The 13,040-nt window shown below is 31.6% G+C and overlaps 1 protein-coding gene across 1 annotated transcript; it reads right to left on the bottom strand.

Annotated features, from left to right (window-relative positions):
* Positions 1 to 1,981: 1,981 nt before the first annotated feature.
* LOC126672790 (WUSCHEL-related homeobox 2) lies at positions 1,982 to 3,444 on the bottom strand. The gene is made up of 2 exons (XM_050366744.2): positions 3,055 to 3,444; positions 1,982 to 2,496 (listed from the first exon to the last, which is right to left on the bottom strand). Exons 1-2 carry the CDS (start codon positions 3,386 to 3,388, stop codon positions 2,108 to 2,110), a joined length of 723 nt encoding a protein of 240 aa, XP_050222701.1. The 5' UTR covers positions 3,389 to 3,444; the 3' UTR covers positions 1,982 to 2,107.
* Between the last annotated feature and the right edge of the window lie 9,596 nt (positions 3,445 to 13,040).

Here is a 13,040-nt window from a genome sequence, read left to right on the forward strand (position 1 = left end):
CACCCTTTAATTGAAGCATTCAAGTCAGTAAAAACATACAAGAAGGAATGGTCGTCTCTCACCTAATATCTATTGCTGATCCTGGATTTGTCATTCCAAGCATTTGTAAGAAAGTCGGTAGAAATTTATATGATTCTGATGGATTGGCTCGTATAATTTCAAATGCCTTTTCTCTTAATCTATAAGCCATCATATAGCTGATCTTGACCCCATTGATCATCTCTAAATCACTTTTGATATCTGTTGGTGTGTATGTCGATTTGACATTTGAGGTATTTCTATTTGATGGAGTCTGCATATATGATGATGAAGCTTATCTCTGACTGTTAAATCTTATATCTACATGACACGTGTGTTTCATGTTCAAGTTTTGAATGATGACCGATTTTGAATTTCTGCTACTAGAAGCTTTAAGATAACAATTACATGTATCATTATTACATTTGAATAGAAGTTGCTTTTAACACGATTTTACAGTCTTGTGCTGATAGGGATGCCTGATTGTGTGAAATCCCATGCATGTTTGCAGAATGCTTTGTTTTTAAAAGATTGACTAACTTTTAATTCTATCTCTTCCACTGGTTCAGCTACTATTTGCAATTGTGCACTTTTCTCTTCTGTTACCGTTTTTATTATCCTTCATACTGTTTGTTTCAACATTGTCCTTTGTAAGAAGAGTAGCATATTTTTTTATTTGTGAGAAGGTATCACAACTCTATGGGAGACGTATCATAAATGTATATGCATCCATCTCTGTAGTTTGATGATTGTTTGTGTAATATGAATATAAAATACTTGTAAATATACTTCTTGAACTTTGATGATTTGCTTGTATCGGTAGTGTATCACTATTAATATCTATGTAAAGAGGTTGCATGGTAAAGATTGTCTGTATTTTCTTGATTTCCATGTAAAATTTGAAGTACGAATCATTAATAATCTTTAATGGTGGATATTGAGTTTTAACTTGATACTTGATCTCAATTCTCTTTCTTATAGATTCAATTTCAGCTCTTTTGATATTATATCCAGTAGATTCAAATACTCCTCTGTCCCGTAAAGATAAAAAAAAATTGCATTTTCATAAGAATTAAAAATTAGTTAGTTATAGTTAATTTGTATTAAAAATTTCTAAAAGGCCCTTTTATTTTTTTAATGTTTACAAAAAGCAAAGCCACCACATAAATATTGTCCAATGAAATTTCATATGTTTAAAGTCATACATTCAAATTAATTAATATTCAATAAATTTTATTCAACTAATACTACTTTTTCTATTTTTGTGGGACAAAAAAAGTGGCTAATTTTTCTATTTTTACGGGACGGAGGAGTATGATGTATCTTCTAGTTTCATGATTCCAATAATAACTTCAAAATCTACAAGTAAAGATTCCATCTACATACAAATGAGATACCGATCTTTTGGTATGATGTATCTATTAATTTATAAATAATTATAATAATTGTTAGAATTTACTGTTTTGAGGTTTGTGATTTCTTTGTTCATAAATAATGTTAGTTCATATTTAGAGAAGATGGTGAATCTGAAATGTATATGATTTGTATATATTGAGATTTGGTAAATTTTTCGATTTGTATGTGGCGCGCATCAATTGATTGGCCAAATAATTCGCTCCGTGTTATGAGATGTGGCTTCCTTTCTCTCTCTCTGTGCAACGTGGCAAGTATAGGAGGAGTTCGTACTTGTTGTAATTTGTCATGCTTAGTAACATTCAAGCTAATTTAGTATTATTGTTATATTGTTCCGTTTTATATATATTTGTCATTTTTTTTATATTATAACTAATTATACTATTAAAATAAATTATTTTTATTCTTATGATAAATAATTAATGAATAATAAAATATAATTTGACGAGGCACTAAAGCATTAAAATGTTAATCCAATGCACTACTGGTTTGTCTAAATCCAAGCTTCAATATTACTCCATATTGAAAAACAAAACTCAACCAATGCCTGTTGAAGTATCTCTCACATAAAGATTTGACTAAAGTTAACTACCTGACATTCAATTACAACCAATAACATCTCCCCAAAAACTTAAAACGAGAAAAACAAATTACCACCATGTTAGTGCACATCTTGTCACTCTGAAAAAGGAATTTGATCATCACCTTGCCCAGAGAAAAAATCAAAGTAGGGCTTTGCCACATTTTCAAAAATACCAGTGGTAGTCTCATCAGAAGAACAACTTGAAGGAGTAGCAGAACTAATTGCATTATCAGAAGAACTGGTAGTATTTTCTCTTCCTTGTAAAAAACCAGTAGGGTTCAAAGGAAAAAGAGGCAAAGTTTCTTGAGTAATTATATTCTTCTGATCATTAGCCTTAGCCTTAGCCTGAATCATCACATTGTTATACTCTTGACCACAGCTACTTCTTTGTCTTCTCTTGCAGCTACTAGGGAGTATCACCTTTGGATACTGTGGATAAAACCCTAAATTGCTTTGTGGAATATAGTATGACCCACAAACAACTGAAATAGAAAATAAAATAATCAATGTCAAATACTAATATACTATCAAAGAACTTAAAAAGAGATTGAACAGAATTTTGAAAATATCAGATAACATGTTAAAGATCAATTTGTAATCATAACTATAGAGCACAAAGGTACACAAAAAGTGACAAATAGAATCTGTAATTTAAAATCTATACTCTAACTTAAAAAAGAACAGTTAAATACACGCATATCGAGCTCATTTGCATGAAGAGACAGCGTGTAATGAAACAATAGGATGGAAAACAAAATTGACTATTGATTAATATAAACACAAAACAATAAACCCAAAAATAAATATGAAAAAAAAATTGTACTTTAACTAGAAAACAGAAAAGCTAAAATAAGAAACTTCAAAATGTAAATAACCAAACAATATTTGTTAACTTGAATAGTTAAGAAATATAGAATTTTAAATATGTATTTTCAAAAATAGAAGCAAAAAGGCACGATTTAGGAGTGAATTTCCATACAATATAGTTTGACAGTAAAACAAATACTATCTTATTATATGAAAGTAAATTAGAAAAGAACCATTTGGAGGAGCAAAAACTGCAGGTTGATGATGAGCTTTATGAAGATAACGATTGATATAAGCAATATTTTCTTGTTTTTGTTTCTGCCTTTGCCTTGCTTTATGATTTTGAAACCAATAAAACACATTTTTGCCTTCAATATGACCATAATCTTTGAGTTTTGATGTTATTTGTTGAATCTGATCAGCACTTGGTGTTCTTATTCCTTGACTATACATATTCTCAAGCATATCTATCTGCTCTTTTGTAGGGTTCCATCTTGAGTTCACTTGATTATTTGCTCCCGCACTGCCATTACCAGAACCACCCGTTCCTGTGTTTTCACTCTCCATTTTCTTTTCTAAACAAGATTATGTAAATTAGGGTTTAAGAAAATAGAGAGAAAAAGAAGAAGAATGGGTATAGTTTAGGACCTTTAATTTGGAATTTTGCATGGGGCTTTTATAGAGAGAGAAGGGCTTAAAGGGTTTGACATGCGTATTGTTTTTGGTGCTGAAAATCTCTGAAAACATGGCGGGTAGCGGCTGTGATATTATGGATTGGATTCGTTTGCTTCTACTGGCTACTGCTATCTTTATTTCGTTTGAAAACGAGGAAAAGAATACTAAAAGTATTTATTAATAACCAATGGGAGTTGGTCCAAGTGTTAAGCGGCTTGATATCGCTTAAGCAAGGTCTCGGGTTTGAGTCCTTGTGAATGCAGAAAATTCTCACTGGCAGACTTACCCACCATGTCAGGTGCGCGACGCGGGTCGGATCCGGATTAGTCAAGGCGAAGCCTTGGAAACTGGATGAGCTTACCCAAAAAAAAAAGTATTTATTAAGACAATATTTGCCCACTTTACCCTTATTAAGGACTGTTTTGATAATTTAAATAAAATAAACTCATTAAATTTGTTTCTCTGTATAAAAAAATTTCATTCAATTAATTTTTTTTTTTGAGAGAGCTTAAATTTGTTTTTAATGTCTAAAATATTTGGAGGCAAATTTTAAAATTTTCCTAATTTAAATCGTCATTTTACATGGAATCTAAAATGTATCAGCCTAATATTTTCCATATACAGATAAAGAGTATAACTACTATACAGACATGGAATGTAAATAAATTAATCTTCCAATTATCTAAAATTTTGGACGCAAAATAAATAGCCATATACGTATAAAATTCCATTAACCTAGTTTTTTCCATATACTATAAAATAAATAAGTCCATTTAATTTGTTTAATGAACATGTTGAATGAAATTTTAGAATACCATTAGCTTCATATTTTCGATTAAGTGAAAGAAAATAGAAAGACAAAGATGCAGATGATAAAGATAAGGTAGTGGAGATAGTTGGATCTTGGGAATGACAGAAATTTAAGAGAAAAAAAGTCACATTAGCATGCAAACCAAACATGGCCGGTTCGGTTCTTAGGGTTTTAGAGTAAAAACCCTATGCTTTGGGAATTGATTTGCTGAACCTGAAACGTCTAGGTTTAAGTGTGAATTTGTTGTTCTTGTCCTTGTGTTTTTGTGAGCTACATCTCAAGTTATTTTAAAATTTTAATGCCTATTTTTTGGGTTAGCCAAATGACCAATGGAAACCTTTTAGTACATTGGTTTCATCCATGAAGAATATTTTCCACTATTTACTTCAGATTTTCTCTTTTGTTTTTTCAACTTCTTTAACTTTATAGAATTCCATGTTAAAAAGTTTGATTGATTTAAAGTCTTCATTTTGATATATTTTTTCCTTACTTGTATTTCGCGTTAGAGTCGCTTATATTTGTTTGAATGAACGTGCGTCAATCGGTTCGTTTCGATGATAAAAACATTAAAATCTTTCGATATTTTAAGAAATAAATCAAACTGAATTGTAGAGTAAAATTTTGTTTGATATTCCATTGAGCCAAAATACAAAAATAATTCTCCTTATTTAAAATTTTAGAGATAAAAGATAATATAAAAAATAAAAAGTTAAGTGATATTCAATTCAAAATCAAATCAAAACTTAATTGTATATCAACAATTTAAAGACATAAGAAAATAATATTATTATAAAAAAATTATTAAGCATATATAGTTAAATTTGTAAAATTAAAAATTAAACTAGGAAATTTTGAAAAATTACTCCACTCCAAACTGATTGTTTTTGATTTGGTACGCTATGATTATTTGATTGGTTTGGTATACACTCCTATTTATAAGTTTAATAATGAAATGTAAATATTGTCAAAAAAATTAACAAAATGTAAATAGTCCAAAAATATGTTCACTTACAAATCTTTCTAAATTTATTAACTTTTACTTTTAATCTAGTTTCAATATTTTTTTTTCAATGGCTAAAACTTCATTAATAACAATAAATAGTATATAAATGAACGGTTTTTCAACAAACTGAGTAAACTATTCGATTGTAAATGATGAGAGTTGTATAAAACAGTCATCAAATAGGACTATACCAACCACCAAGGGTTATTCAAATATCAATCTAAATAAATTACATATCCAAAAGATTACAAAAAAAATCTTAGATCTATAATTATCTAAAAATCATAGTAAGTTGCAAGCATTTAAATATATAAAAATACTCTTTCAACACGCAGGAATATGTCGAAAATGCCGAAAAGGAGACCGGAGATATCAGGACAGTCGCTAGAAACACGAAGGAAAGTATGATAACGTTGGACATGCCGGAAAACACTGGACACACCGAAAAACTAAATGAAAAAGGAATTGGGACCCATAAAGAGTAAGGGGAACCCATTTTAGGGTAGAAAATACAAAAAGAAAACTAAAAAAAATCAACAAAACTTGTGATTTTTATAAAAGACACTGTTTATTTGTGATAAAATGAGAAATTTAGAGAAATTTAGAGTTTAGGAAGGTGATTTTGGCCAAATAAAGGCCAAATCCACCTCCCTAAGAAGGATGACGGCTGGTTGAGAATAGTAGAATTAGGGTTTCAAAGGTTTCACTACATGTCATAAAGTATTTTTCAAGAATTTAAAAAGGGGTGTAACACGAGGACTTTTCAGGAGGTCACCCATTGTAATACTGCTCTCGTCCAAACACGTTTAACTTCGAAATTCTGATGGAATCTGGTGCATTAACAATTGATAGGGTTAGAGCAAAAATGTTTATCTTGATAAAATCATCCTTCATTATTAATAAGAAGAAATCATATGCAAATTATAAAAGGATAATTTTATCAAAATAAACCTTTATGCTCTAACGCTATCAATTAATAATTATTCAGTTGACATTTTATTTAAAGAATGTGTTTTTATCATATTAACAAGTATTTGTCTAGTAAGTAGATAAAAAATTAATTTAAATTTTTTAGATGGAAAAAGAATTTTTATATCCACAATTTTAATCATTTTATCAAATATATTCCTTAAAACTAACTTGAACATTCCGATCCGATAATTTTATGAATGGAAACAATTATATCAAAGTCCAAATTTTTATCCTTTTTCAAAATTTATATGTATAATTCATGATTTAATTTTTGATTATATAAATAATTACTTACATAGTTAATTTTTTACAGTTTAAAAAGGATTATGCGAATTTAAAATGTGTTATATGTCTGCAAATACGTTAAATTTAAAATAAAATAAAGAGTTAATTACAAATTAAATCACGAACTTTACCCTAATTATTTTCTAATTATAACACGAACTTTGAAACTTGGTAATGTTAGTAACTAGTAACTTTTATTTTCTAGCAAATTGATACATCGAACAATCATGCAACGACACGTTGCAGTATATTACAATGTTCACATCAATGTTTTTTTAAATTGGTGTGCCAATTTGCCAAAAAAATAAAAGATGGTTATTGACATTACCAAAATTTAAAGTTCGTATTGTAATTATAAATTAGGGTAAAATTCATGATTAATTTACAATTAACCTTTAAATAAATTTAGCATAATTATAAAATTAAGGAATCAGAAAGTCCTAAATATAAAAAATTCTTTTGCCCTTTTAAATTAAAGTCTTATACTATGCTCTAGTTGAATTGCATTGACTTACATGGAAGTACGGTCACTAAATGATTGCATGCCAATTTATTTAACACCACAAACCATGCAACTACTTCGATATCAATTCCTTGAATGCATGCATAGTGAAATTAATAGCCTTTTGTTGGATAATTTCAAATTTTATTGGGATGAGTATTACAAGTTTCTTTATTAATTAAGCAAATTACTAATGTTACTCTCTTCGTTGTTTTAGTTTTCCATTTATCTAATTTTATTCGTTTATAAATAGTTGTCCATTTAAAAATTTAGGCTAATAATCGCTCATGGCCCCTGATTTTAAGGGGTACGGGCACTAAACCTCCTGATGTTTAAAAACGGGTGCTAAACCTCCTGATCTTTGTGGCGGCGCTCACAAAACTCCCTAAGCTCATGACGAAAATACCCCTGGCGCCGTTTTTCAGTCAATTGTCATTCTTAAAAAAAATCTGACTTTATCATATCATTTGACACGTCAGAAATATACCTTAAAAATTTCAAACAGCCAAAATATCCCTAATTTAATTTAGAAAAAGACAAAAAATATATAAATCAACTCAATCTAATCTAATCCAATGAATTAACCCAGCAACTAACCCGACCACTACCCCTACCCGACCACCCGACCACCGCCGAAAAATTTTGCGGTTATCTTCTCTGATTCGCGATCTGTTCCTCAGAGGAACAGATCTGTGTTCCTCCGAGGAACAGAATTTGGTGATGACCGGAAATTTTCCGGTCATCTTCAAATCGGAGAAGATGACCGGAAAATTTTCCGGTGGTGGTTGGGGGGGCTTTTGAGCCGGTTTACGCAAGTTCAGGGTATAAACGATCCTGTTTCCCAGCTTTGGACTTTTTTGATACTTTGACGCAAGTTCGAGGGTGAAAGTGATCCTTTGTTCATTTATTAACTAATAGGGCTATTGTGAGCGGAGCGGGATTCGGGGGCCGCTCGCCCAAACTTTATGGCTGACTTCTTGATTTGAAAATGGTTTGAAAAATGGAGTCGCCGCCTATTTCAACTAGGAAATACCTTTTAATTGACTAGATAGCCTTACTCGCCTCCGGTAAGACTATCGTGCATTGGACCAAAGATTAGAGTTCGTGGACCTCCCCGAGACTCTTGTGCTTGACTTATTTGTTACTAGCTTTATTTACTTGGACATATTCGTTTTATTTCCCATCTCAACATTATATTCAATTCACATGATATGAAAGTTGTAAATAAACAAGTATGAAAGCAGTAAACACGTTTGACGCACATATGAATCGATCTGGACTGGCATTTGAGGCAAGAGCAGGTACTCCTAAGCATATATCAAACCTTAGAGGATTCTAGCAAATAGGCATAAATCTGGATGGTCTGTATTGATTACATGCACAAAGCCTAAAAATCGGATGTATAAATTTGATTTGATTGATTTTATTAGGCGAGTCTTGAAAAATCTATACAGCCGTTTAATACATTTTCGTATTAGTCATCCGATGTCTAAGGGATGGGCTGGAATTGCATTAATGAGAAAATTTTAAGGTGATTAGTCCCTTAACCTGTTATTATTGGATTTGGAATGTTTTTGAAAAGCAGTAAACATTATCAACAAACACAAGGGCAGCTGGATATACATATAAGGTTAGGAATACTTTTAATCCTCGTTGACTTTTAGTGTCTGGTACTCGGCTCGATTTGACCGTCAGTCTGATCGGATTTGGCTCTCGGTCAAAACACGGAAGTTGACCGGCTCGTCGATACAAAACCACTGGTTCAAACCGGAGATGATTCAAAATCTTGTTGAACCCGGAAATTGGTCTGGAAATTGCTGGTCAAATCGGATCTTGTTCGATTGGATAGGTTGACTGGGCAGATTACAATAGCGAGCTTCGAGGCCCAAAAAATATCGGGTTAAGCCCATTTACTATTACATATAGGTCCTACAATTAAAATAATATTTCTGGAATCAAACTGAGCCTAATTCATAGTTCGGATGAGCCCGAAAACACGTCTGGAAATCTGGAAGATCTGAAAAGCGAGTTTGGGAGGCTGAAAACGAAGAACACGGCGCCAGCTTAAGTTATCGTCGCCGGCAGGACAGGGTGGCGGTGCCGCCGGTTACAGCGGCGGCGGCGGGGCTTTTTGACAGCAGTTTTCCGGATTTCGTTTTTCTTCTTTTTCACTCGTTTCAAGTCTGTTTCTCATGCAAAAGTAGTCAAAAGAGCATAAAATCGAAGAAGGAATCCAAGTATGGCATAATCGAAGTGTTGATAGCTCATTTAAACAAATTAGTTTCTATAAGAATTTTTTTAGAGTAGACATACGTCATCATGTCCCCTTTGAACCTTGAGTGTTTATCTCATGCGACTGTTGCGCTATGTCATTTACAACAAACCAATGAGCATTTGCTATATGAATTTTTTAATTATCATTTATTATTATTTTCTATTAAATATTCCACATGACTAACACATTATTGGTTTGTTACACGAATGATATCGCGCAACGGTTGTGTTGTATAATTATCCCTGAACCTTAAACCCCACTATTCGCATCAGGTCCGCCATCCAGAGAAGGTTCAGGTTACCATTCTTCTCCAGCTTTTGTCCTCTACTTGGAGAACTTTCCAGAAAAGTGGTATTTCTTCATATTTGTAAAAGGTTTTTGGCAAATATTGTATCCGAGGTAGGGTTACTATGGCACGTTAGAAGAATCTATCGAACAAAACATTTATCCATGTCGAGCCAAAATAGGATGTAGGGGATTCACTTTACAGATTGAACAGTATCTTCATTGGTTTAAATGAAGATTAGAGTTTATTTTTAAATGAAGATTAGAGTTTATATTTCAAATTCCATAACCCTATACCTAGAACCATGCAACGTCTGGTTTCTTTTGCTGTTAACCACACTACAAGACAAGTGAGTTTTAGCAACGGTCTATTACAACGACCATTAAAATCGTTACAATACATATACCTTTTATAACGATTATTTTAATATCGTTTCTAAATATAATTATTTTATAACGCCTAATAAAATCGTTATTAAAAGTTATACTTTTAGCAACGACTTAATTTATATCGTTTTTAAAGATAATTATTTTACAACGACTAATCATGTCATTGTAAATTATTTGCTTTACCAACGATTTAATATGTGTCGTTTTTAAATATTATCATTTTACAACGACAAATAATTTCGTTGCTAAAAGAAAGAAGAAATAGTTAAAATCCCACATTGAAAATAAATGAAATGAGAATGATGCATTCTCACTATAAAAGAAACTCACCCTTCACTATAAAAATAATTTTTACTTTTGTTGTAATATATCAATCAAAAAATAAAAAATATTAAATTTTAATAATAATTGTATTTTAAATTATAAAAATTATAAAATTATATAAGATATTAAAATAATAATTAATATTATAATGTTTTGACAACGACTTTTTATAGTTACTAATAACTTTTAACAACCAATCTTATAGATTTTGTAAAACATATAACAACGACCATTATTTGAAAAAGTCGTTATAAAAAACATTACATTACGCCAACACGCACAACCACGTTTGTCGTTGTTAAAAACTTTTAACAACCATATTTTAGGTTTTCACAACGACAACTCACGTTTCTAAAAATCAAGTTTCTTGTAGTGCCAGTACAAAAATCATTCCAAGCATCATAATTTCATTCTGTCTTTGGGAGATTCTCATTCCTACGCCCAGGTGGTTCACAAACGACTGATTGTCCTTACTCCTTTGTTGGATCCTTCATCTCCATGTTTAGCTCTTGTTACTGTGGAAGTTAATCAAACCTGCTTAACATTGTTTTTTATTTGCTGAATCATGGCATCCTGCATAATTCCGTCTCTTTACTTGGAGGGAAGTTTGTTTTCTTGAACTTTTTTAATCAAGAGGATAATGTTCAATTCGCATGGTTCTCCTCTAACCTGGGAATCAACCCCATGCATATGCATTTCACCTCCTTTTCAATTTGGTGGCTCCACATGAATGATACTCTGTCTGCAGCCGGTTTGGCTGATAACCTGCTATATGTCGCTAATATTTGTTGGCAAATTTGGTGTGCTAGGAACTCTCTCATCTTCCAAGGGACAGCCATCATTCCCAACAACACTTCTTTAAATGCTTTGAACGACTTCTGTCTTCAGAAGGACATCAACCGCTCTCCTCCAAAAGCTCCAAGATCTCAATTTCCCCCCAATAAGTGGATTCTGCCTCCATCTGGAAGACTGAAAATTAACAGTGATGCCTCTTTTGACAGCAGACTTCAATCTGATCAGACTGATGTTGTTTGCAGAGATCATCAAGGCTCCATGGTTTTTGGCAAAGCAGCATCTTATTTTTGTAGGTCTCCCCTTGCGGCAGAAGCTCTCGCTCTCATGGAAGCAGTCAGGTGTGCAATCCTCCATAAGTGGTCTCATGTGGATTGTGAGTCTGACTCTTTGGTTTTGATTCGCTGTTGCAAACATAACGATGAAGAAGTCCCATGGGATATTAAGCCTATCGTAGAGGAGATCCTAGTTCTTGCTTCTCAAGTCATTTCGTGTAATTTCTCTCATATATTTAGAGAATATAATTATGTAGCTGACTGGATTAGCAAATCCAACTCTATTTTGTAGCTGGTATTTGAACCCACCACCTGAGAAATTCTTAGGTGAACCAAGTCAACCACGTAGGATTATGAACCATTCATTTAATACGTGACACGTGGCGTAATTATTTACAACAACCAATTAATAAAAGACACATTAATTCTAAATAAAATATATTAAATAATCATTAATTAATGTGTCTTTAAAGACAACATTTTGTTAAAATTCAAGAACAATTTTTTTCTACAAATGCTAATTTTTTTCTCACCAATGATAAAAGAATAATCATAACTGTAGACAAATATTTGAATGACTCATAAGTCTCTCAAATGAGTTAGCATTATCAAACATTCTAATCAAAGTAGAAAAATAGTTTTTAAATTCTTAAATTTAAATTAGAATAATGTTGTCCCTAAATAATATTTGGGGTTATTTTTGTCAAACAGTTGAAAATATGAATCATTCAGGTGCCGCCACCTCGTGAAGAACAACCCACCACCTCCGCCACTGATCTCCACCAATTCTGTGTTACAACATTTCATATTTTGCATGAAACAATGCAGATTGATAATGCTGCTGCTGCTGCCTAGCTATATGTAGATAGAGAGGTATAGGCTTTGCGTTTGACAATTCTACTTAACCTTATCTCTGTTGGCTCTATGTGTTGGCCTATTTTTGGAGAAGCATTGCATTTGCAATTTGAAAACAGAAGAGGAACAATCGACATTTATACAATCTCAGATTTATTGAACTTTCTTTCTTCTTTTGGCAACATTTTATTTGGTTATAATGATAAGGGTAAGCAAATGTTCGATCAATTCACCTTTCTAATTTGGTAAAATTTGATAAAAAGTTTAGTTAAATCAGTTGGTTTGATTAAATAAAAAAAGATTTAATTACTTGAAAACCAACAACATTGAAATATTTTTGCATTTATACTCTAATTTAGGAAAAAGTTCATTTGTACTCTATTTTGGATTTTATGTATCACTTCTAGTTCAAAGAGTTAAATTAACTTGTTTTCATTTAAAAAATCAAAATAGTCTTCCATTTTTAACCTATATCCTATTAAACGTTAAAGTTATTAACAGTAAGAAATAATAATGATTTTTTAAATTTTTTTATTAATTAAATCATTTAAGGAAAAAATAAAAAAATAATGGCCGGCTACCAGAGCAGCTCCAGAGAAGGAGGGAGCCGCTCCTTCTCATCGTAGAAGAGGCAGCGACAACTCATCGATGGCCGCCGGGGAGAAATTATTTTAATTTATTTAATATTTATATAAAATTTAAAAAATTAATTAATGATTAAGATTCATTTGAATAGTTTGAAAGTTAAAGGACCTCTTTGTATTTTTTTAAAATA

Source organism: Mercurialis annua, linkage group LG1-X, assembly GCF_937616625.2.
Source record: "Mercurialis annua linkage group LG1-X, ddMerAnnu1.2, whole genome shotgun sequence".
NCBI classification, from domain to species: Eukaryota; Viridiplantae; Streptophyta; class Magnoliopsida; order Malpighiales; family Euphorbiaceae; genus Mercurialis; species Mercurialis annua.

What these genes read in the sequence shown, in the direction of transcription:
- LOC126672790 (XM_050366744.2), bottom strand. Translation starts at nt 3,388, where the DNA reads ATGGAGAGTGAAAACACAGGAACGGGTGGTTCTGGTAATGGCAGTGCG. An exon ending in AGTTTTTGCTCCTCCAAATG is followed by an intron (nt 2,497 to 3,054) that starts GTTCTTTTCTAA and finishes TTTCTATTTCAG; the next exon opens with TTGTTTGTGGGTCATACTAT.